Source organism: Lissotriton vulgaris, chromosome 3_1, assembly GCF_964263255.1.
Source record: "Lissotriton vulgaris chromosome 3_1, aLisVul1.2, whole genome shotgun sequence".
In the NCBI taxonomy this organism is placed as follows: domain Eukaryota; kingdom Metazoa; phylum Chordata; class Amphibia; order Caudata; family Salamandridae; genus Lissotriton; species Lissotriton vulgaris.
The window spans coordinates 1,938,003,557-1,938,029,491 of NC_141689.1; the positions used below are offsets into that span (position 1 = coordinate 1,938,003,557).

The 25,935-nt window shown below is 48.2% G+C and overlaps 1 protein-coding gene across 1 annotated transcript in view; it reads right to left on the minus strand.

Moving 5' to 3' along the window:
• The window catches only part of LOC147728645 (serine/threonine-protein kinase Nek1-like), a 460,469-nt gene that overhangs the window by 363,098 nt on the left and 71,436 nt on the right, over positions 1–25,935 (minus strand). The window contains exon 4 of the mRNA XM_086962422.1: positions 12,962–13,141. Coding sequence (XP_086818548.1) covers positions 12,962–13,141 — 180 coding nt within the window. The remainder of the gene's footprint in view (positions 1–12,961; positions 13,142–25,935) is intronic.

Here is a 25,935-nt window from a genome sequence, read left to right on the forward strand (position 1 = left end):
CCTAGACGTTATCTCCAGCGACATCACGTGAGTGAACTTTCCATCAGCTGAACATAGTCCATCCCTCCACTTCAGCGAGGGGAAAGTTATATATCACAACAAAGCATTCCCTCCATGCGTCTCACGATTGGAAAGTATATGCAAAGAAAGTTGCAACAGCCTCCAGTATGAAATCACTGCCATCATCCGAAAATAGTTCAGCCATCCAATTTAGCAATGGGAAAGAACATACGTGCTCCTCCAGCATCGGATCCTCCTGCAACGTCAGAGGACAACTCGGTGGGTTCACCAGCTCGCTGTGTGTCAGAAAGGCATTCGCCGCTGCAGAGATCTCCCATTGGCCCAGGACTCCATTTATTGCTGCCAAGGCCATAACTCTCTCGCCAGAACAGATCAGCTCGTGAGCCACAACGGGACGCATTAGCTGATCAAAATCGACGTCAGGAGCAGTCCTCAAGCATAGGCATAAATCAATGGCCCAATCGAACTCGCAGCTCAGGCAGTGAAAGACAGGTTGGACACACGTGAAGTCGGTGAACCGAAATGACAATCTATAGGCCGTGCTTAATGCTGCAAGCGGCAATGTTCCATAGTAATTGAGCATCCGATTACGACACAGGGTCAGGAGGCGTTGAACGTCGTCTTGCGCAGGATGGGCATCCATGTTTTATGAAGAAAAACACCAACAGAAAGCCTGCGGCCACAGCCAGCAAAACAGGTAGTCCACCAAACAAACTCGAAAAAATAGTGTGGAAAAACGTGGGAATGATACCAAAAACTTTTTCAAACGTAGTCACGAGGCCACTGCTTACTAGTTTAAAAAAATGTGCAAGGCCAGTCGTTGAAGAAGCATTAAAAATCTGGTGTACCAGCTCGCAGAAATGAAATGGCAAATCAGTGTTTAAGAGCGCCTGCACCTCTGTGCGGGTGTTGGCTATGTGAAGGACATAAGTTTCCCGGGCCGAACTCAGGGTCACTTGTTTTTGAGACAAAAGGGCCCTTATTCTGCTTAAACCATTGAATTTCGCTTCCAAGGTTGGGATCCGTGGCCAGATGGAGACATCTGAAGAGCCATGCGTGGGTGGGTATAGCACGTTCTTGCAGCACACTACACGCTCTGATACAGTAACTATATAAGCCACACCAATTAATAAACCACAACATAATTCGTTGTTTAAAAGCAAATAACTCCCATTAGCTAATAATGTAAATGTGGGCACTACTGCTGGAACTGGCGTGCCTTTTAAAACACATGCTAAATTTGGGCGGTCCTGATTACAAGAGCCGTGTAACTGAATGTGTCTGCATATTAATGAATGGTCAGGTGACTGTGTGCATTCCTCACCATTAAGATTAACCTCTTTTCCATCTTTCAGACATCTGTATGTGTATGGTAATGACCATGCCTCATGTAGGAATGCATTGCCTAGCGGTTCATATCGTCCTATAGCAATATAACGCATACAGTTAGTAAATTTATATAAAGGGAATGGTAATGTAATTAATCCATGAATAAGCCACGTGGCAGTAGTGGTTTCAGCAACAGAGAAAGGCAAGGACTCTAGCTTTTCAATATGTAGCATAGAAAATGAAGCATCACACATTGAAAGCATGCGCTGTTTCTCAGTAAGATTAAAAGGAGCAAAAAGGGATGAAACGTTCAATGAGGTCCAGGGAACTCGACCAGCCTTAAGAGTCTGTAGCGTCCATGCAAACTGCATCACAGAACGCAATTGATTTTGACCATGGTATAACGTGGACACTTCATCATGTACAATATCAACAACAGAAGAAACAATATTATCCAATGTGTAAATTCTGGAAGAAAGCATGTTAATACTGTTATCGACCACTGCAAGCACTTTTTCCAAATTTGCTTGATCAATAGCTCTCAGGCGCTTTGCTGCCTCAACTTGTGAAAATTTCCAAATCTCATTGTATATAGCATAAAGAAAGCGTTTAGATCTACCCCTAGCTGGGCCTTTTATAAAATCATTTAGGTCTATATTTTTATTCAACTGGGACAGATGCAGTTTAACTGCAGCCAAAGTGGAATGTTGTAACCAGTTCTGACACAATTTTCCTACTGAATAAGTAGTAACAGTGTGATCTGTTTCAAACCTGGGATCTGGCCTGACGTGTGTAAACCCTTCAGACAGACCCAAAAAACGACGTTGGCAAGCATCAGAGCTCCTCTGCCACAAGAGCCACCCCTCCGGGTCGAAATGGGAAACATTAAAGGAGGAGTTCTGCAAAAGTGCTTGTATCTCACTGATGGATAATGTAGTGAAATTACTCCAACCCGAATATTCTTCTAAATCAGGGATAGTAGGGGTATTTAATTTTTTAGATGTAGCCAATCCAAAACATGTTGTTTGGGAAATAGTTGAATTTAAAAACAACATGTGATTCGGGATGAGACATGCACGATGCAAAGCCTCAGTGCCTTGTACCTGCCAATCTTTGGTACCCCAAACCGATTTAAGGTCAATAGTATCCTTCCATAACTCATAGCCATCTACAGATAACCTTTCTAGAAAGGACTTTGAATACAGCAATTTTGTATCAGTAAGTCTGACTTTGGGCATGAATTTCTGGTTCACTTTAAAATAAAACGACTCAGGATTTGATTGATTAAAGTCTGTAAAATAAGAGTATTTTCCCAGAAACGTACTCGAGTTCCCCTGTAAAGGAGCAGGGCAATGTTCCCACTGAGTGTAATTCACAGGAACCCTCCTGGAACTTGTCTTGTGTAGGAAATGATTCCCATAATGTTGATAGCAAAACAAATCACCATAATTGACAGAATCTAAGTACAAATCCTCAGCATCAAAGGCCGCATAATATTTCAAATCAGAGAACAATGCTTCTACAGCCTGAAGATCCCAGTCATCAGAACGAACATTTTGCTTAATCACATCTCCCATGTTTACTCTAAGCACATTAGGAACATTAATAACTTCTGTGGGGCCATGTATCTGAAACCTAACCGCATCCCACACAATCCCATCAAGGACTGGCCAAGCAGTAATCTGTACTGAATGTAAGTCTCTCTTTAGTCTGTGTACTGAATGTGAGGATGACAGAGGGGCCAATGTTCCATTAAGGGACCGAATTCCTGTTCTTTCTATCACATAATGGCCTTCGATCAAGCGGAAAAAATAAAACACAAAACCAATTGACATAAAAAGATAAAATGAAAATAGTATCAGCCAAACGTATGTCCAAGGTGGAATTAGAAAATGTTTTTTAAACAACGTGGCATATTTTGCAATAGTCGATGGTTTCTTTGAAAGTTCCGAATCAGAGTCAAAAGAGAATCTGGACTGGTTAGCCAAACGGGCATGTAGGTCGGACATAGATAAATCAGCAGGATCTGCATAGGTCAGCTCATCAATGTTAGCAAGAGGAATAGTATTTAATAAAGGATTGGATAAAGCAGGCATCTCGAGGGACACCTCCTGATCTGTACCAGATGTAATAGCCAGCACAGAGTTCCTCACCATGGAAGGACAGGATGCAGCCGGTGTCATGCTATGAAGAATCGGCCACCCTGTGTGTCTTGACATTGTCAATAGAAATAAATCTGTTTTCTTTACGACCTGGAAGTGGTGGTAAAATGACTGTTCTTGTGCCCTTCACTCCAAGGACTCGAACCGGCGGTCGATATGAGGGACCAAACTCTTTCTTGTTATTGATCTTCTCTCGAACCAGTTCTCCAACTTGGGGTAGCCAGCCAACTACCTGGATCTGCAACGCATCATCCGATGTAGAGGGCAAGTGTTCCTTTGCAAGACTGTCTCTGGTCTTTTGTAGATCCTGTAAAACATTGCAATGTTCATCTACGTCAAAGGCCGCAGCCTGGGCCTGGCAGTCTGCACCATCAAGGTCAGGGACGTACATCTTGATACCAAAGAGCATTTCGTATGGGGTCCGCCCACCCAGAGACCTTCTAGGGAGATTATTAAGCGCACGCTGCACGCCATAGAGGTGGGTCAGCCAGTTTCTACCAGTGCCTATAACACGGGCTGTCAAAGATTGCTTTAAGTCGCGGTTCATTCTTTCTACTACAGAATTGCCCTCAGGCCTGTAGGGGCTTGAAAACTTCACCTGTACTCCCAACGAAACCATAGCATCCTTATACGCCTTAGAGGCGAAAGCCGGACCCTGGTCCGAATGGAAAGTACCACAAGCAAAGATTCCCACAAAGACACGCAAATCCTTAATGACAGTTCGCGAATCAGCGCTTCGATGCGGCCATACCCATACAAAGCGTGTGCATGAGTCAACTGCTACTAAGATGTATTTATAAGCAGTATCAGAAGAAAAAGGACCGCAGTGATCCAAATAAACGCAACCAAGCGGTTTATTAGAGATGCACAACCGTGTCTGAGGCGGACGCGCAGCAGTAGAAGGCTTAATCTGCTGACAAATGTCACACATAAGGACATAATCGCGCGTCTGTTTGTACAGTCCCCGCCACCAGAACCTCTGTTGTAGCTGAGATACAGTGGCTGAGACGCCCGCATGCGCAGACGCCACACCTTCATGAGCCGCTGTAATCAGAGAAGCTCTGCGATCCGAGTTGGGAACTAAACGCTCTCCAACTTCTGGAATTTTCACATAAGGAACCTTATCGGGACTTAAGTGGTATGTGTATTTCGAAGGGAACCCCGCAGGATATTTACCTCCCTTCGCAGTGGCAGCAACAGCCGCCAAGATGTCATCATCAATTTTGCTTTTGGACCTCGTGACTGCTGCAACTAAGTATTTTGATACCGCTGACTTCGCTGCTTCATCAGCAAGCGAGTTGCCAACAGCGTGGACCCCCACGCGCTGGTGGCCAAGAGTATGAATCACAAACACGAGCGGCAGTTTCTCTTTAAGTTCCGCCACTCGGACCCAGATCATTTTATGTTTTATTGTGCTACCCTTGGAATCACGAAAATCATTCTGAATCCAAAAGAACAAGTTCTCATTGTAAGACTGGACACAGTAGTAAGAATCACTTACGATTAAAGTCGTCACACAAGGATCAGCGTACTCCAATGCAAGCATAAGAGCACGAAGCTCTGCTAACTGTGCGGTGCAGTCCCCTAGCGTTTGCGTGTGCACAACACTGGACTTGAACTCATCGTTCACCATGGCACCCACCACAATGGCGCAAGCGGAAACGTAGGCGTGTTTAGAGCCATGCGCAACCTGCGCCGAACCATCCGTGTAAATGATACAATGGAAATCCTCCAACGGCCGCATTGCTAAAGGAGCAGGATGAACAAATTCATACTGTAAATACTCCTGCGACCGTAAAGCGGCGTCAAAAATAAACGTGACATCCTGAGATGTCAAGGATGTAGCCCACTGAATCCACCGAGGGTGCAAAGCTTTAGAATTAGGTACACTGGCTTTCGTGACCGCCTCCAAGGCTGGACACGGGGTGACAACCAACATGCGCTTTCCCTGCGACAGGGCACGTTCCTTAAGAATTGCCATCTGCACAGCCGTTAAAACTTTCTCCACAGTGGAAAAACGCAGTTCAGCCGAAGTGTACAAGTGTGACTTGTAAGCAATAGGTACAGTATCCCCTTCATTAAAAGTCAGGTACGTGAAACCCACCGTCCCAGGGATAATTCTTATCACCAGGTTGGTCTGGTTATCACGAGTCTGTAAGTAGTCAGAAGCTAGCATATCAGCCTGCAAGGACTGCAAAATGGCTGAATGCTCAGGCAGCCAGCATGATTTGGAAAAAGATGGTTGTACCAAGGCATATAAAGGCTTGATACGCTGGGCATATTCCGGAATGTATGTCCTCCCGAAATTTAAAAAACCCAGCAAAGACTGTAATTTTTTCAGCGTTGTCGGAGAGCGCAACTGCGCGCACTTCTCCAGGAACCGAGGAGCCAATCCCTTTCCTTCATGGTTAAGTTCATAACCTAGAAACAACACTGTGTACTCCGCAATGTGCGATTTTGCAAAGTTAAACTTGTAACCCATGTCTGCAAAGTTACAAATTATGCTGTTTACTCGACACAGATGCACCCAAAGCTCGTCGTCTGTGAGATAAATATCATCCACATATGAACATGCAACTGGATCGAAACTCTCTAAAAGAGAGACTATGCGGGCGGAAAACACTCCCGGACTATTCTTATATCCCATTGGGAGTCGATTAAACTTTTTTTGTACGCCGCCGCATGTAAAACTGGTCCATTGGGAACTCAGACCATCTAATCTATGTGCATAAAAACCATTGGAAATGTCAAGCGTGGTTTTGAACCGTTTACGCTCAAGACTATTCACTAGGGCAGAGCCGTGAGTATTCTGTACTGCACAGTTACGGCAATGCGAGTTCAAATGCCGGTAATCCAAAACCAGACGATATGATCCGTCCGGCTTGTTAACAGTAAAAAGGGGATTATTCATCGGTGACACACACGTTTCAATTACACCTTGATATTCCAATTGTTCAAGGATAGCCGCGACCGAAGCCTTAGCTTCACGCCGTATGGGATATTGGGGTTGTGGCTGCGGCTGTGACCGTAACGGAATCTCATGGCTCGGGGACAATTTATCCCAGCCACACTGATTCCGGTACACAGCCGGCGCAAGCGCCAGAGCCCACTCTTCTGCAAAATGCAGAGCTTCCATTCTTGGCACAGTGTGCGCGAAACTGGGGAGGATTACCTCCTCCCCTCGCGGAGCTGCGAGAACAAAAGGTGGGGGCCAGTCAGCCTCCGAAAGCAAAATATCATACGTATCCGAAAGATTTTCCCAAAATACCCCTTTTACAGTTCGCTGCATGTCACCTTCAATTAACAGGACAATTTCAAAAAGTCTTTCAGGGGGAGCAACATGTGTATCAGCTGTTTCAATCACAATAAAAGTCTCAGTCGCTGTCACCTTCAACAGTGGACGGAAGGCCTCTCTCACTATGGTAATCTCCGCCGCGCTGTCCAGCAAGGTCAGAGCCCACGTCAGATTCCGAAGCCGCGTTCTCACTATCTGGGGCATATCGATGCGCCGTTAAGGCAGCGACTTTCTTCTTGGCAAACTGCGGTCTCTTTGGCGTAGAGTCGTCCCGCTGATCCCCTTCACTTCGTGTGCGGGGCTGGCCACGTCCTTGCTGGCCACCCCTGCCCCTGCCGCCCCCTCCACCACCGGTTGACGGAGCCGATGAGTCCTGAAAGGAACGAGGAGAGCGTTGGTCAGATGCCTGATATCTCTCAGGCGATTTAATCGTAGCGCGATCGCGCAATTCATAAACTCGCTCTGACTGCGCAGGTTGTGAAGGCGCCGGACTCGAAACCTGTGTCTGTTGTTGTTGTTGCTTACCCTGATTCTGCTTTTTAGGCCAATTTTGTTTTTTGGACCTGGGCTGTCCACCTGTTTCCGAAGACTGTCCCTGGGGCTGCTTCTTTTCTTTTTCAAGAAAAACCTTTGCGCCCTTAGAATTGCGGCCAACCGTTTTATAAGCCGCCACAATAATTTTTGCCAGCTGACGGGGTTTCTCGGCATCGGGAATTAACGCCAGACCATTGGCCACTTGAAAGTTCACAGCATCCCCTTTTACATTGGCAAGGATAATACCGCAAACTGTCTCAAATGAACCGTTCAGGCGCATACCCAACTCAACCGCCGACTCAGGTCCGTGATCATCTTGAACACGTTTGAGGATCGCAGACAGGTTCGACACTGTCGGTGTGCCAAAGCACCTCGAGTAAACCGCTGCAAAAGTCTTACCCCATGTTTCACAGTCAGCAAGTTCAGGGGCTAAATCCTTCGGTAAACTAAGCGTAAGAATCCGGTGTTTTTCACCCGGAGTCGTATTAGGAAACACAGCCTCTAGCTGGTCGAATTTCTCGGCAAGCCAGTAAGGAAAATCATCCTTATTATCTGGCTTTCTGCCCATTACGGAATTCACCATGACAGGACTGATTTTCAAACCAGCCTGTTCCGCTCGAAGCTGCGCACCTGCGGGGGCAGCGCCATGTATATTACGACCAATGTAATGAACAAGCGCTCTAATCACGTCAACCGCGACATCATGCAGACGTCGCAAATCAACCACATTACAAGTGGCGCGATTAGGATGAGGAGTAAATCCTCCCAAGGCGGGCCAGGCTGTGCCCGGAATGGACAACGGACCTAACCTCGGAGCCGTTAAAGAGTGGGGTAGGACGCCACCAAACCAAACTCCGTGCTGCCAAGCATCGATAGGTACTTCCAGTGCTCTGTACGGAGCATAAGCCGCCGGAACAGCCGAGGCAGTGTACGAGTGGTAGACGCCCGAATTAGCGTTTACTTCCGGAAAGGTCACCCAGGAATAAAACAATTCGTACGGGTACGCATGTTCCGCACTCACCACTAGAACCACAGCCAAACCTTCCGCAGGGACATTATATGCCCTCAAGTGGTCGCGAACCGCGACGCGGCTATGCTGCGCTATTTCCACGGCCATGGTAGCACCGGAAGTGACAAAAGGACAAAGAACACTTTGTAACACAACTGGGTAGTAATTCAAAGAAACCGTTTAAAGTAGAATTCAAGCTTGAAAAGACCTATATCAAAAATAGGTAGGTTTATCTGACACCACCGTTTACCGGAAACGGGAATGAAGGTGTTAAGGTTTGAAAGATATACTACTCGAGTGTCATGAAATACGGCCAACCAATCCGTTGGGCGCCATGTAGCAGGGTTTCCGTTCTCCCACAGAACTGTGCATAGAGATCTAGAACCTCAGTGAGTTAGGATGATCCAAAACTCATCTCAGTGTCAGAAATCTCCTTACCTGGCTAGCTACAGTGTCTCATGGATCATTATGGAATGAACCATGTCTTAGACAAACCAGAACATGATCTTTAGAATACCTCAGGAATCGTGGAACACATGAACACTCTTTCGTTATATAATCATTTCAAACCAAAACTGGGAGTCAAAGAACACAAATGCAAGTTTGAAATATTTATTATTCAATGCAAAGTTCTCAAACGCAGTATCTTGTATAATACCAAAATGCAGATTATAAAAATCAGAGTTAGCAGCATAGTCACTAATCCATAGTAAGCAAAAGGTGCTAGCATGTTATAATGCAAAACCTATAGAATCGATATCACCTATATTTCGCGCACCCTATCTAGTATATTATTTTATATCTAAGAAGGTCTCATTCGGGCTTTAGCAGGGCGGCCCCATACCTCTCAATGTCAGTAGGAGCAGTTCACATCAACAGCTACCAGCTCTCTCCATGCGCAGCACCAAGTGTCTACGTTCATTCCGTGTAACTCTATCTTAAACCCGCGTAGAGCCCAAAAACGTTGGCATCAACATTATTTGTGTTATGTCTAATGTCTAATGTGGTGCGAGGATCAGACTTCCCAGCAACCTTGTGTTAGGTTAATCTTAGAGTGTGCAGCTCTCAGTGTGCAGACAGTTGTACCAAGTGTACGAGGCAAAGCTGATAGCATAGGAATAACATATTATTCTCAAATAAAACACCTCACCGCTTCTAGGGTGAAAGCTACAACAACAAGTACGTGTCGTGTGCAAAACTGAAGCCGAAGGCAAAGCGGCTGTTTAAACATGTAATACACTCATGCTAACTTAACGCAATATATGTAATGAAGTATCCATATGACAGTAATTTGTATAGAGATTTAGCAGTCTCAGAATAGGACTTCTTCCAAACCCTTTCTGCCTGTTTGCAAGGTGTTTCAGTAGGAGTAGGTTGGTCGAGTACCATGGCATGGCAGGCCTACGCCTGGCTTTAGATTTTCGTAAAGGAGCCAGCGTGTCCAGCGAGTTGGTGATTTGCTGGCACAAGCTAGAATAGCTCGCCTCGACATTCTCCTTCAAGTTAAAACCACCGGGAAGCAGAGAAGGAAGGTCAGGGTTATGCAGGAGTTTAGACCACTGCCTATTCGATTTGATGGAGTCCAAGCCATTCCTTCTGAAAGATTCTGCAGGAAGGTAAAGGGAGAAGTGAACTAATGCATGGTCTGTCCAACATTGAAAGGCAATTTCCCTAATCACCACGAGAAAGGCTTCTGAAAAAACCAGGTCTAGGGCATGACCCTTCGTATGGGTCTGAGGAAGTACCAGCTGTTGCAACTGAAGGTTGCTACAGGCCTGGCACAGTTCTCTGTAGGCTACATCCAGAGGCCCATCAGGCCATAGATTGAAGTCCCCCAAAATAAGTAATCTAGCATGTGAGTTTGAAAGATCGTAAATTAAATCTACCAGATCTGGTATCTTGGATAATGCAGAACCCGGCGGTCTACAACAGAGCAGTCCGGATTGCAAAACCCCTTTGTGTCCTTTGAGCGAGAAGCCCGTAAGTTCAAACCCTTGGACCGCTTTGACCTCGTATAAGGAGAAGGCCAAGGAGTCTCTGAAGATGAGTCCTATTCCTCCACCTCTATTCCCTACCTCAGGCAGTGCATGATTTTATAACCCGGAGGACAAGCCAGTCCGAGTTCTACGTCGCGGTCTGCTCGGGTCCACGTCTCAGTTAAAAAGAGCACATCCAACCCATAAGAATCTATGAGGAGTGCAATTTCAACGTGATGTTTACAAAGCGAGCGGACATTAAGCAGACCACAGGACAGCACCTCCGACCTAACGGAGTTGGTACTCAGCACCTGGCTTGCCTGGGGGCGTAGCTGAATAAGCTCAGTCCTGGAGTATGTGACAGGAGTTAGAGAATCAGGGGCAGCATGGCTGGGGCTGGGCGCGACCAGTGCGCGAACGGGCGCAAACGGGCGCAAACGGGCTTACCTCTGGAGCACCTCCGGCGTTCCCGCTGTGCGCCAACGCTGCGCGCTTGGGAGTGGCACATCCTATATAGCCGTTAAGCGCGGGAGTCCTGCGAGGCAGATCTCTGGCCCCACACCCAAGATAGCGCCCGTTAATCGGCACCTCCTGGCTACCCACACCCAAGATGGCGGCCAAAATACCGCAATGCGCTTCCAAGAAGTCCTAAGTCCCGCAAAATGCGAGTGGCGGTACAATTATAGTGCAGGTAAGATCTATTTATAACCCCTGAAGATGTCCCCAGCGCGAAAAGGCGACTGCGTCCTAAGTCGAGCAGCGCGGTGGTGCAAGTGCACGTGAAGTGAGTTTTAAAATGATAAAACAGCAAAGTAGCAGCAGCAGCTTACGCGAGCGTGCAGTAGCAGGTAAAGTCTACCTGGACTAAGGGAGTTCCTGTTTAAGTAAACTCCTCTGAGCGCGGGAGTCCTGCGAGGCAGATTTCTGGCCCCACACCCAAGATAGCGCCCCTTAATCGGCACCTCCTGGCTACCCACACCCAAGATGGCGGCCAAAATACCACGATGCGCTTCCAAGAAGTCCTAAGTCCCGCAAAATGCGAGTGGCGGTACAATTATAGTGCAGGTAAGATCTATTTATAACCCCTGAAGATGTCCCCAGCGCGAAAAGGCGACTGCGTCCTAAGTCGAGCAGCGCGGTGGTGCAAGTGCACGTGAAGTGAGTTTTAAAATGATAAAACCGCAAAGTAGCAGCAGCAGCTTACGCGAGCGTGCAGTAGCAGGTAAAGTCTACCTGGACTAAGGGAGTTCCTGTTTAAGTAAACTCCTCTGAGCGCGGGAGTCCTGCGAGGCAGATTTCTGGCCCCACACCCAAGATAGCGCCCGTTAATCGGCACCTCCTGGCTACCCACACCCAAGATGGCGGCCAAAATACCGCGATGCGCTTCCAAGAAGTCCTAAGTCCCGCAAAATGCGAGTGGCGGTACAATTATAGTGCAGGTAAGATCTATTTATAACCCCTGAAGATGTCCCCAGCGCGAAAAGACGACTGCGTCCTAAGTCGAGCAGCGTGGTGGTGCAGGTGCACGTGAAGTGAGTTTTAAAGTTATAAAACAGCAAAGTAGCACCAGCAGCTTACGCGAGCGTGCAGTAACAGGTAAAGTTTATCAAGTGTTATATATTTACACTTGGTGCTAGGAAGCGGAGCTTTTACATCACCTAATTTGGAAAGAGGGCCTCTGAAAATATAACAGTCTATCATCTTGTTTAATAAGTTTTTATTGTGTCCTAAAGACCAAGCACACATTTCAATTTTAACTGCATAATATGCACGGAATTAGCCAACAGGCCCCTAGACCCTGGAGGCAATGGGATTACTAATTGAGAAACATGACATTGCTCAATGCTGATGATCTAATAAAGCTGTTCCATTCATCAAGAATGGTCACATGGAATGGACTGGTGAAAAAGAATATGTCTGTAAATCAAGGTGATGTGTGCAGAAATATATGAACGTGTGGGTATGTGGTTGAAATATTCTCAAAACAACCTGGTTTGAACAATGAACATATGGACTGTGTTTGTGATATTTTGATATCTTTTTCTATGTCTGATACTATGCTGTGTAGTGATGCTACTTCTTTTCACTGTTAAAAACAATCAAAAGTATTGTAAAAATATGCACATAATTAGAGGAAGAATGTGTTAGCGAGAGAATAATTTTGATTAATCAAAAAGAAAAGAAAAGCATGCTATGTGTTGAAACCTTTATTGGGCAATCTAATTTCTTGGTGGCACACATCTATCAATACCGTTCCTCTGGAAGTCTGGAATGTATAGAGTCAGACTGGGCACAGGAGATGGGCAATTCCTAAAAAGACCAACCAGAAATAATTCTCGAACACTGCTTCAATAATCTAATATAAAATAAATATTCATCGGGCTACATCATCATACCACACTTCATGTTCCCGTTTTCTGACTTCCTTGAGTCTTGTGCTTCAAGCACAATGTTCCTTAACCTTTCCATTTTCTACTGAGTATGCAAACATTCACAAACAGTGAGACATGGCTAATCAAAAGATTGGGTTTTTATAAAAACAGTGTCGCACAATTATTTTTTGCCACATCTATTATGTTAATGCTTGATCAGGATTGTTCACTATTTGAATATAGCTAGCAGTGTACATGCACACCTTCTGATTTACTTTCTTTCACAGCGCTCATGGGTTCCAGTGGAGGAGAACCTGGAGCACCTTCTCCATCCTTGGGCTGGTCCCTCTCAGATGCTGTACTATCCGTTTCAGCTGCGTCCAAGGTTGCTTCACTCTCTTCTCCAACTACTGGTAGTTTTTCCATAGCTCCCTTATGAACTTCTGAAATACAAGCAAATATTTGCTTAGTGGCAAAAATAAGGTTTTCAGCTGTAGTTTTCCATTAGGTTTTAGCCTCTGGTGAGGAGTTTTATGAAACATGATCTCCGTGATTAATCTAATAATTTGAGAGTTGTATTCTAAGCAGATATCATTACATCAGAATTTTTAACCCCCAGGATTTCTTGATGGCCACAAGATAAACGATCTGCAAAAGGAACAGATGATCCAAAAGAAACAAAGTTAAGAAACAAAATTAGTTTTGGAACTAGATTTATATTCAATAGGATTTTTTGGGCATTTCGAAAAGAAACATTCAATACTTAAGAAACAGTGTTAGAAGTAGGTCAAAATGGTTTCAGTACACTAGATACTGAGAGGGTGTCTATAAGTAGCCCTCAATCCTGCAACAATGGAGTACTCATCAACCAAAGAAGCAATAGAATCCTCAGTTTTGCCTGTGTTACTAGTAAAAACAAAGGACACCAATAAGTCTACCAACTTCAGGACGCTAATTGCCTAAATAGTAATATCATGTACAAATGGGTTTATCATCTGCTGAAAAGATTTCATAAGAGAAGTCAATTACTGTAATAAACTGATTCTTTCGGGTTGTGCGCTCCAATTTTGGGAGATCTGTGTGGGAGGGAGTTTGGGGGGACAACTATACAGCAGCCCCACTGACATCTACAGAATGAAAATAAAACCCCTCCCTGGGGAAAGTCCTTCAGAAACTAGTCGCAAAGTAACTAAATTATGGGCACTACTGCAGGTGAGTACCCAATGTCAGCACCGTTGTGAAGAAGGGAGGTGCAGACATAAGGCAGAAAGGAAAAGAATAAGGATGACTTAAAAATACCTGCATTTCATCGATAAATACTAACAAAAGTAATCTCATATAATAATTCCTAACAAAATGAATACAAAGTGTGAAAGTAATGCACAGTAAAAGGTTCACAGATATATGAAAAATGAAATAATTTTGGAGATGCTATATGGTTAGAACTAAGACACTGGAGCATGATCTGATTATCTCAGTTATGTAAGCACCTATAGGACAATGGTCTTCAATGCAAAAAAGGGCCACCTTATTTAAAACATATATTTGGGGCTTCTTGCGCAAACACAGTAATCAACTAGTCATTTATTTGAAAGATGTTGAGTCCAAATCACTTTGTGATTCAATACAGACATTACTTGTTCAGTAATTAGTATAAATTTCACTTAACTCTGAGGGGATGCCAGATAGTAGGCCACAGGGAGGCTCTGTCAGCCGAGGAAAGAATCCACCATGAATCAGGTGTATGAGTGGCTATCCAGTTATAAGAATGAAATGTGCAGCTATCGAACAATACACTGCAGCAAATGCTGATGATTGTGAGAGTTCCCACTGCAGCGAAGAAAAGATCGGGCATGTTACAGCAAATAAACGTGTTGTGAGTTACCATCTTGGAAAGCCATATGATTTCTTTAGGATGGTGGAATATTACGTGGTGGAGGTGGTTAGGCTTCACCATGCAATACTATCACAAACCCCAAAGATGGTGTTTGGATTTGCACTAATAAATCCTTTGCTCAGTCCTGGTAATGTGGAAAAGAGCAGTCAGGCATTACTACATGTGTTAAGCATTTCAGAATACCAACATGGACGATAAGCAACTGACACGACTCGAAAGGAATCCACCACCAGTTTATAAAAATAAAGCAGAATTTTAATTAATTTAGACACCAAACAAACGTGATCAGATACATTCAACCGGAGTTATGGATTTCAGAAGAAAACAAATCACAGCAATTCAAAGCTGTTTTTACCGCTTACACGATGCTGCAGGGAACAAGATGCAAAAACACAAAGGGGTTGCTGTTGACATCGGTCGAAAATCAGATAGAGTTCCCTCTAGGTGCAGCATTGAGTGCACCAAGGTGCAGGGTCGGTTGCCGGACTGGTGACAAACAAGCCTTGGCAGCGGTAATCATAGCAATGCATACTTTGACGTTTAGTGGTCCAGGGGAACACAGTAGCTGGACATAACTTCGTGGAAAGCAGAACTACAGTGTGCTCCTACCCCCTTTTACCCACAATGCACAAGACAATCTGGATTTCGGCGGTCCCTTGGAGGGGCTGATGGTTAGTGATACTTCCATTCCAGAGCATTGTTTTACCTGCAGTTTGCAGGAAGAGTAGGTCTGCAAGTCCAGGGGAGTCTAAGGGTGCGTCAGGCTCTCACAGGGGTCCTTCTGTCTGGGGAAACCGAGATTTGGGGAACCGAGATTTAGTCTAGGACGAGTCTCGATCAGGTAGTATCCCTCTTTTTGGTTAGTGCAAGTCATGTTGTCCCGTACACAGGCTTCTTCATTGCCCACTTCCTTGCAGTTTGATTCAGAACTGAGGTTCTGCTGTCAGGGGTATCCCTTGAATCCTAGACTTAGGGGTGTTAGGGGTGTGGGTGCAAGTGACCAATGGGCTACTAGCCCCAGAGGCTAATCCACCCCTGAAGTGACCACATCCGGGGGTGAAGGCCACCTTTTCTACCCAGAACCCTCTAGTGTACCACTTTTCAAAATGGCAGAAATATTCCTCTGCAGTTCAGACCAGGTAGCCCACCCTAGAGGTGTGGCCAGCCTTCTAGGCGAATACACCTTCGGACTACCTAACTGTCCCGCCTGCCTGGGTGCAACTGTGCATTGGGGCCAGATGAACAAGTTACTTACCTTCGGTAACGCTTTTTTCTGGTAGATACAGTATCTGCCTGTGTATTTCTCACCTTGTGAATATCCCCTTGCGTCAGCAACATTCGGAAATTCTTTTTGTAGCTTCGCGCCGACGTGGACGATGTCAGAGGCACGGCATCGCGCGCGACTCCGCTGACATCACCGACACCATAATAGGCCCACGCCGGCGTAATGACATCAGTTCCACCCTTTTTTCCGTGCCTTCGAGGCACACGGACGGACCGATGCCAGTAGATATATACATAGTATACACAGTACACAAATATCAAGATAACACACACAGTGTGAAGCAAATGCAGAAATGCAATTAAAATAAAACATTTCCTTGACAATAAACTCAGGTATTGAAGAGTGGACAACGGGGAGGCGGGAGGGTCAGTGAGGAATCCACAGGCAGATACTGTATCTACCAGAAAAAGCGTTACCGAAGGTAAGTAACTTGTTCTTCTGATAGATACATCTGCCAGTGGATTCCTCACCTTGTGAATAGAGTCCCACAGCAGTGCCCACTACCGGAGGAGGGTGTCCACTCTCCTATACCAGAAAATCTTGGAGGACAGAACGGGCAAAGTGGCCGTCCCTCCTCACCTCGGTATCCAAGCAGTAATGCTTCGCTAAAGTGTGGAGGGAGGCCCAAGTCACGGCTCTACAAATATCCTCAACAGGTACACCTCTGGAAAGAGCAGATGTTGAAGACTTAGAGTAGAATGAGCCCTTACACCCTCTGGAGGTTCCTTACCCGCCAAGGAGTAGCAGATCTTGATGCATAAAACAATCCATCTCAAGAGCGTGCACTTGTGCACCGCCTTCCCCTTCTTGCAGCCAGCAAAACCAACGAACAGCTGGTCATCCGACCTGAACTCTCTCGTCCTGTCCAGGTAGAAACTCACCGTCCTCTTAGGGTCCAAGAGGTGAAGCCTTTCCTCCTCCTTGGAAGGGTGAGAGGGGAGGATAGAAGGTAGGGAGGGTAATGGACTGCCTCAGATGAAATGGAGTTACCACCTTCGGCAGAAAAGCAGCCCTGGTCCTGAGAACCATTCGTTCAGCATGAATGAACAAAAACGGGGGCTTTGCACTAAGAGCTTGAAGCTCACTTACACTCCTTGCAGAAAGTCAAAAGTCTCATGGGACATTTGTGCAATGGTTCAAAAGGCGACCCCATCAACAACATAGTCACATGGTTCAAATCCTACTGAGGAACAATAAAAGGTGTTGGAGGAAATGTATTGGTAAGGCCCTTGATGAATCGTAATACGACAGGAGATTTAAATAAAGAGGGCTGGTCCGGCAAACAAAGGAAAGCCGATAAGGCTGATAAATGACCTTTGATAGTTGCCACTGCAAAACCCTGCTGGGCCAAAGAAAGTGCAAATTGAAGTATATTGGACAAACGAGCCCTTAAAGGGTCAATGGACTTCTCCCCACACCAAGCAACAAATTTAGACCATCTATAAGAATAGATAGACTTAGTGGAGTCACGCCTGGCTGACAAAATGACATCCACCACATCGTGTGGGAGAGAAAAGGAACTCAGATTGTCCCGTTCAATCTCCAGGCATGAAGTTGTAAGGTCTGGAGGAGGAGGTGTAGAACCTGCCCCTCCATATGGAAGACGAGATCTGCCCTGAGAGGGAGACGGAGCAGCGAGCACGAGGAGAGGTGGAGAAGATCTGTGTACCACACCCTTCTTGGCCTATCCGGGGCGATCGATATAACTTGGGCCCGGTCTTGGCGAATCTTCCTCAGAACCCGAGGAATCAAGGGAATGGGAGAAAACGTGTAAAGGAGTTGCGAGTCCCAACTCATCTGAAACGTGTCCCCCAGAGCTTCTTGCATCGGAAACTGGAGACTGCAGAATGACGGGCGATGAGCATTCTCGTGAGTGACAAACCGGTCCACCTGAGTAGTTCCCCACGTCCTGAAGACGCGACGAACCACCTTTGGATGAAGCCTCCATTCGTGGTCGGCCGAGAACTGCCGACTGAGACTGTCTGCACATACGTTCAGAACCCCGGCCAGATGATTTGCCATCAGACAAATCTGATGGTCCTGAACCCAGGACCAGAGACGCAGAGCCTCTCTGCAGAGACACTGCGACCCTACTCCTCCCTGCTTGTTGACATATCACATCGCGGTGGTGTTGTCCATCAGGACTTGAACCGACCGACCGCGAAGAGAAGGGAGGAAGGCCTTGAGCGCTAAACGTATGGCCCGCAACTCTAGAAGGTTGATGTGAAGAAACCTTTCCTCTGGAGACCAAAGACCCTTGACTTCCAGATCCCCCAGATGAGCACCCCACCCTAGAGTAGATGCATCCGTTATCACTGTGGCCACCGATGGAGGTAGTTGAAAAGGCAGATTGCCCTAAACGCTCCACCAAGACAGATCCGCCGCAGTTTCCCTTGAGATCCTGACTGACTCCCTGAGATCTCCGTTGTGCTGATACCACTGCCTGCGGAGGCACCACTGGAGTGCCCTTATGTGCCAGCATGCATGGTTGACCAACAAATGCAAGAAGCCATCAGAAAGAGCAGACGAAGGACCTTCAGGACTGGAACAACGCTCCACTGTGAAATAAAGGAATCATTTCCTGTATGTCGTGAATCCTTTGAGGAGGAGGGAATGCACGACACACAGTAGTGTCCAGTACCGCATCTATGAACAGGTTGCGCTGGGAGGGCACCAGGTGAGACTTGGGTACATTTATCGAAAAACCCAACCTGTGCAACAACTGAGTTGTCTCTTGCAGAAGATGGAGCACTATCTCTAGAGATTCTGCTTTGATCAGCCAATCTTTCAGATACGGAAATACAGGTATCCCCGACCTTCTGTGATGTGCAGCCACCACTGCCATCTCCTTGGTGAAGACTCGAGGTGCAGTAGTAAGACCAAACGGAAGGACCGCAAACTGGTAGTGTTGCGACTCAACCGTGAAACGGAGATACTTCCTGTGCGACTTCAGGATAGGAATATGAAAATACGCATCCTGTAAATCGATCAACACCATCCAGTCTTCTTCCAACAGCGCCTGAAGAACCTGCGCAAGGGTGAGCATCTTCAACCTCTCCTGTTTGAGATAGAGGTTCAAAATCCTGAGGTCCAGGATTGGACGAAGTCTGCCATCCTTCTTGGGGATCAGGAACTACTGGGAGTAGCATCCCTGACCACTCTCCTGCTCCGGAACCACCTCCATCGTACCCTTTCTGAACAGTGCCAGGACTTCTTCCTGCAGGAGAAGCAGGTGGTCCTCGGAACAAAAACCCTGGCAAGGAGGGCAATTTGGGGGAAACTCCCGAAAAGGAAGAGCATACCCATTCCCCACAAGATTGAGAACCCAAAGATCTGATGTAATTAATTCCCAATCTCGTAGGAAATGGGTAAGCCGACCCCCCACAGGGCCCAGATGATCCGGAATAGCAGATCTAGGACTGCTTTGCTGCGTTGGCAGGGGGCTGAGAAGGGGAAGAGGAGGAGGAGGAGGAGGAGGAGGAGGAGGAGGAGGCTTGACAACCTCTGGGACGAGCTCTTTGTCTGCCCCTATAAGACTTGTACAGCGTATTTTGCTGCTGCTGTGGCTGCTGTTGAGATTGTTTGTAGGCTCGAAAGGAAGACCTGCCAAATCCTCTGAAGTGCTTCCCAAATGTGCCTCTTGTCTGAAGGCCCAACAACTTCGCAGTCGCTCTGCTGTCTTTAAAACGCTCTAAAGCAGCGTCAGCCTTCTTCCCAAACAATCCAGAACGATCAAAGGGCAAATCCATCAAGGCAGACTGTACATCTGTTGAGAACTCCGATGACTTTAACCACGCAGCTCTCCTAGTGGGCACCGAAGAGCCCATGACTCTAGCCACCGAATCTGCTGTGTCCAGCCCACTCTGGATTACCTGCCTTGCTGCAGCCTGAGTGTCCGATATAACCTCCTGAAAGTCCTTTCTATCCCCTTCAGGAATGTTGGGCACTAACTGTTTTACAGAATCCATCAGGGCATTGATGTAACGTCCCATCAGGCAAGTCGCATTAGTAGATTTTAATGCCATGCTGACTAAGGAGAAGACTTTCTTAGCTGCCTGATCCTGTTTTCTCGACTCTTTTTCCCCAGGAACCTGCGGAAAAGCCCCCGCAGACTTCTTAGAGCAGGCAGCCTGCACAACTAAACTTTCAGGCAGGGGGTGTGTTGATAAAAAGTCAGGGTCATTAGGAGCCACACTATATCTCCTCGCAACCGCCCTTGAAATGGCAGGGGCTGACAGAGGTTTCTTCCACACCTCATAGATTGGCTCAGCCAAAGCGTCATTGAATGGCAGCATTGGTTCAATTACAGAGGAAGGTGAATGGAGGACCTCCGTCAGAATATTTGACTTGTACTCAGCAGTAGGCAGAGTGATGTTTAACAAGTCTGCTGCCTTCCTTATCACCACATGGCAAGGAGTCACATCTCTAGAAGGAGCATAAGCCTGGGGAACACCCAGACTAAACGCCATAGGACCCGTGGGACCAACAGGTGCACCAGACGGGTACATTGCCCTGGAGTAGACCCCAAACATGGCATTGACGAATTGCGTCGGATCCTGACCTGGGGCCAGAAAGGCAGGATATGAGCTCCCAGGCTGCTTCCGAGGGAGCAGAGTCGTCACGACGTCGACCTCCTCTTCAGGCTGGTGCACCGGAGTCAACTGACCCGCAGGCAACTGAGCCTCGACTTCACCAACTTCCTCCACCTCACCTTCATCCTCCTGGCCTGAAGGATGGGACAGAACCGGAGATGGTTTCACTACTTGCTTCGGTGACCCAGGCGTATCCGCACGCGAAGCCTCACCCTCGGAGACCTGCGCTTCCGAAGCCGAAGACACCACCTCCTTCCGAAGCAGCTTAACCTGCGACTTCGGTCTCAAACTCGAGTCCTTCTCAGAATGATGTCTGGACTCATGGCTCCTCTTCTCATGCTTTTTCCTCGAGGACCTCGAAGCATGAGCAGAGGACGACTCCGATCGCGACCTCGAACGAGACCTCGAACGCTGAGTTTGCAAATTCGAAGTTTTCTTCTCCTTCTTACTTTTTAATTTCGCAACGAGGAGCTTCGTCTCCCTCTCTCGAAGGGCCTTCGGTGTCATCCTCTTGCAAGATTGGCACTCCTCGATGTCATGGTCGGAGCTCAGACGCAGCACTCATGCGGGTCAGTGATTGACATTGTCTTGCCACATTCCCCGCAAGCTTTAAATCCGGTCTTCTTCGACGACATCTCGACAGAAGACAATAAAACACAGAGAAAAATCACAGAGTAACAAAGTTACTGGAACAGCTACAGACGATCCCTTGAAAAACGTTCGCGTCGACGACGCGGAAAAAAGGGAACTGATGTCATCACGCCGGCGTGGGCCTATTATGGTGTCGGTGACGTCAGCTGAGTCGCGCCCGATGCTGTGCCTCTATGACGTCGTCCATGTCGGCGCAAAGCTACAAAAAGAATTTCGGAATGTTGCTGACGGAGGGGATATTCACAAGGTGAGGAATCCACTGGTAGATGTATCTATCAGAAGTTTCTACCATTGGGAGGCAGCCTGGATGCATATCAGAGGCGGTGAATACTTTGAAGCTCCCTGCCTTGAAATGCCACTTCACTAGACATCCTCGGAGGAAAGTGTGACCTCCTTCATGATTTTGGAAAAGGGGGTGGTGATGGACAGAGTTTCTGAATGATGCAGAATACTCTTACCCAGTCAAGAGATCAGGGCTTGATCCATCACCGTTTTTTAGCTCACTGCACCATCCCAGCTCAGAACCTGGCTATATGCAAATTAGTCTGTTCCTGTCGCAGTGCATGATGGGAACAGGGGAAACCAAACTACCAAGCCAATTCTTATACTGGGAAGGAAACAAGCTTCCGGGGACCGGTTTCTGGCATTTCAGCCGTCGTCGGCCCGGCTTGCTTGAATCCTGATGGTGCAATGAGCAAGGGACTCACGTCTGAGTATACCCTCCCACACATAGTGTGGACAAACCGATTTTGGAAAAGGGGGTGGTGATGGACAGAGTTTCTGAATGATGCAGAATACTCTTACCCAGTCAAGAGATCATGGCTTGATCCATCACCGTTTTTTAGCTCACTGCACCATCCCCGCTCAGAACCTGGCTATATGCAAATTAGTCTGTTCCTGTCCCAGTGCATGATGGGAACAGGGCAAACCAAACTACCAAGCCAATTCTTATACTGGGAAGGAAACAAGCTTCCGGGGACCGGTTTCTGGCATTTCAGCCGTCGTCGGCCCGGCTTGCTTGAATCCTGATGGTGCAATGAGCAAGGGACTCACGTCTGAGTATACCCTCCCACACATAGTGTGGACAAACCGATTTTGGAAAAGGGGGTGGTGATGGACAGAGTTTCTTAATGATGCAGAATACTCTTACCCAGTCAAGAGATCAGGGCTTGATCCATCACCGTTTTTTAGCTCACTGCACCATCCCAGCTCAGAACCTGGCTATATGCAAATTAGTCTGTTCCTGTCCCAGTACATGATGGGAACAGTCCTCAGAAGCTTGTTTCCGGTCCAGGGAAGACATGGCTTGGCAGTTCGGGCTGCACTGTTCCCATTAGGCACAGGGTCAGACTGATTTGCATATAGCCATGTCTGAACTGGGGTGGCAGAGTGGGCTAAAGAACGGTGATGGATTAAACCCAGCTCAATGGCTCAATGCTTAGAGCGGCAGACCTTGATGCAGAGCGCTGGCCAAGGACCAGGGTTCGATTCCCGCCTCGGCGGGTTTCGGGCTTAAATTCCTCTGACCGGATATTCTCGCCTCAGTGCCGATTCTAAGCATGGGTCCCACGCTGCAACTCTGGGCAATAGCTTGCTTAGTCTCCACAAAGGCCCCCTGATACACAAGGGATGCCTGGTTTCACCATGGGATGCCCAGGAGTGGACACCCCACAAGGAAAAGCCAGGAGGGGTTCCCTTGTGGTACGAGTACAAGCGCCGGGATGCCTCCGGGTCACTGTTCGCGCTATACAAATACGCCACATTTACATTTACATCTCTTGACTGGGTGTGAATGTCTGATTGATTCAGAGGCTCCGTCCATCACCAACCTCTTTTGTACCGCTTTTGGCCGCCATAAGTGTGGCAGGGTATACTCAGACGTGAGTCCCTTGCTCACTTTGCCACTGGATTCAAGCAAACCGGGCTGAAGAAGGCTGGAATGCCAGAAACCGGTCCTCGGAAGCTAGTTTCCGGTCCAGGGAAGACATGGCTTGGCACTTCAGGCTGCACTGTTCCCATGAGGCACAGGGTCAGACTGATTTGCATAAAGCCATGTCTGAACTGGGGTGGCAGAGTGGGCTAAAGAACGGTGATGGATTAAACCCAGATCTCTTGACTGGGTGTGAGTGTCTGATTGATTCAGAGGCTCCGTCCATCACCAACCTCTTTTGTACCGCTTTTGACCTCCTTCATGGCCAGGCCTTTGTTTCTGACTCCTGGGAGTATTCACTCTGCCTGGCAGGAGGTCAGAATCCTTTCTTGGTGGCAGCAAGCACCGGCTGACAGCCAGAGCACAGCAAAGCTGAGGCAACCAAGTGGGAGAAATTCTATGGTAGCCACCTGTATGCATGCCGCATCGCTCCTGGCAAGAGATTCATGTCAGGGGTGAAAAGGCACATTGTTTGATACCAAACATGACATATTTTGACGGTACTATAACGGAGCTGACAACCTTGGGTCTGAGGGCAAAGTTGAGTTCGAGCAGTTTGTACTGCTTGTGCAGTCTGCAATGGCAGGCCTGCTGTCAGTAGTTTACTTGGGTCACTCAAGGTGGCACAAATAGTGCTTCAGGTCCTTTAACACCCATGCTCTGGGTACCACTGGTACCATATACGAAGGACTTACAAGGGGGTAAAGTCCTTGCCAATTGAGATTACCAATTCAAATTTAACAGTTTTAGGGAGAGTGCATTGGCACTGGGGCGTGGGCAGCAGGCTCCACTGCACTTTCAGAGTCATAACCATTAGCACTGGAGCAAAAAGTGAGGGGGGTGAATCTACATAAGGGCATTTTCCTGCTGATTCTGACACAGTGACGGCCTGCCTTGATAGCGGAGCAGGCAGAAGCTGGATTGGAGGAGTGTGGGGAGTCCCCTGGACATCGAGGTGGCCCACAGAGCAGTTGAGTAAAAAGGAGTGCGAGCTACATGGGCCTCCTGGACGCAAGATTGGTGCCCAACATGATGCCCGTGAGCCCAAGGGTCATAGACAGCATAGGAGTCCAGCTGGAAGCAGAGCATGAGATGAGGCATGACTGGGCTTAGTGCAACAAGGGGCTAAAGAGGGTGCATGCATAGCTATAACACAGACGCTTTGCCACCGAGGTTAAAATTAAGCCCTGAAAAACTATAGAGGCACTGTATTGTGCGAAGAAATCAATAGAGAAATATTCTGACCTCTGACTACTACTACTTGAAATGAAACACAGCCTTGAAAAACTAGAATCAAAGATAGATACCTTTATAGAGTGCCTGGAACGCATGAAAGAAAACAAGGGCATCCACAACAAATTACTCGGTCGGCTTAAACAAAGACATAGAGGATGCTGTAAAGGGCATAATGAGGAACTATTCCAGATGGAGAAAGTACTGCAAGTATTAAATGCCAGGCGTGGCCAAGAGCGTCGAGATGGCGGTCGCACCTTAGGAGTGCTCGGACCCCTCTGTCCTCCGCTCAGCAATCGCCTGCCATCGGGAGCTTGGTGACCCATAAATCATCAGCCTGGTTACCTGTGTGTCTAGGGGTTCCGCGGAGGTGCTGCCTGACTAAGACGGGCAACTCCATATCCTCAAACCTGCACCACGGCCCTTTTTCACGATGGTGGCCATCGCCACATTTTCTGGATCCCGGCCCAGCCCAGGGCCTTGACTGTTCTGCCTGGAAGGCGCTGGGGCTGCAGGCCTGTTGGGCCCCCGTGGCGGGATCGTGACTCTGCCTTTCGCTGCTGACTGCCATTTGGCTCCGACGTGGCGGTGACCTGGGAGGCCGCCTGCCCTGTTCCGGTGTGCTCCTCCTGCATGCCGGGGTCCCGGGGCCTGAGCTTTATCGCTGCTGGCCCCCCTATGCTGCCTTACGGGACCTCGGGACCACCTCCCCGCATTTGATTACTGCCTGGCTCAGCTGCAGAAGTGACCTGAGGGGGCTGCTTGCCCTGCTCCAGTGCGCTCCCCCGGCCGGTGGGGAGCCTGGGGGCCTGTCGACGGTTGGTCGGGAGGGGAGGAGCAGCCGGAGCCCTGCAGCGCTGCATTACTTGAGCTGCGGCCGCGGGATTGATTCAACCTGCCTGCCCGCCGCGGTGACTTCCTGAGGGCCTTGTTCCGCATTAATGTAGTGTCTGCGGGCTCCCGGCCCCCCTGGGCCTCCTTCTACGTGCAAATGCACTGAGGTGAGGGGGTGTGAGCATGTGGTGCCGACCCGCAGGGTGTTTGCTTGTAGGGGGTGTAGCGGCTGTCGATCGGGCAGTGGGTAAGTGGTGCGCCCCCCCTTTGCAGGAATCTTGCGAGCTCTAGGGGCTGACCCGTGCTGTATCGCCCCCCCCCCCCCCCCCCCGGGGCTGCAGTGGTACAGGCACCCCTCGACTGCCATTTCGGGTAGTGGCGCTCCTGGAATCTGGTGGGGGCCGGTGGACACGACCCCCTGGGGGCCTGTGGCCGGGTCTGCATCTCTGCTCTCACCCTGAGGAGACTTCACATTGATCTTGGCTGCCTGGATCCGCCCTGATGGACTGGCACACCTGGCTGGAGTGACGTTCCTAGGCTGGGGGCCACTGCCTAGGGGACGGAATGGGCCGCAGTGACCGGGCGGCGTGGGGTCCTGGGCATGGGCCCTATCAGTGGCTCCCGACTCTGCATTGTCCTGCAAACATCTTGGGCCTCAGCCGGAGGGGCTGGGTGGCCAGTGTTGACCTTCCCGCTTGAGCTGCGCCCTACAACCCAGGACAGGTTGTGTGTCACCGGCCATGACTGCCAGGCGGTGTGCCGTCTGCGGCGCTGGCCCTTCTGTTGCTCCTGGTCACTTTTCGTGGGCCCTGGAT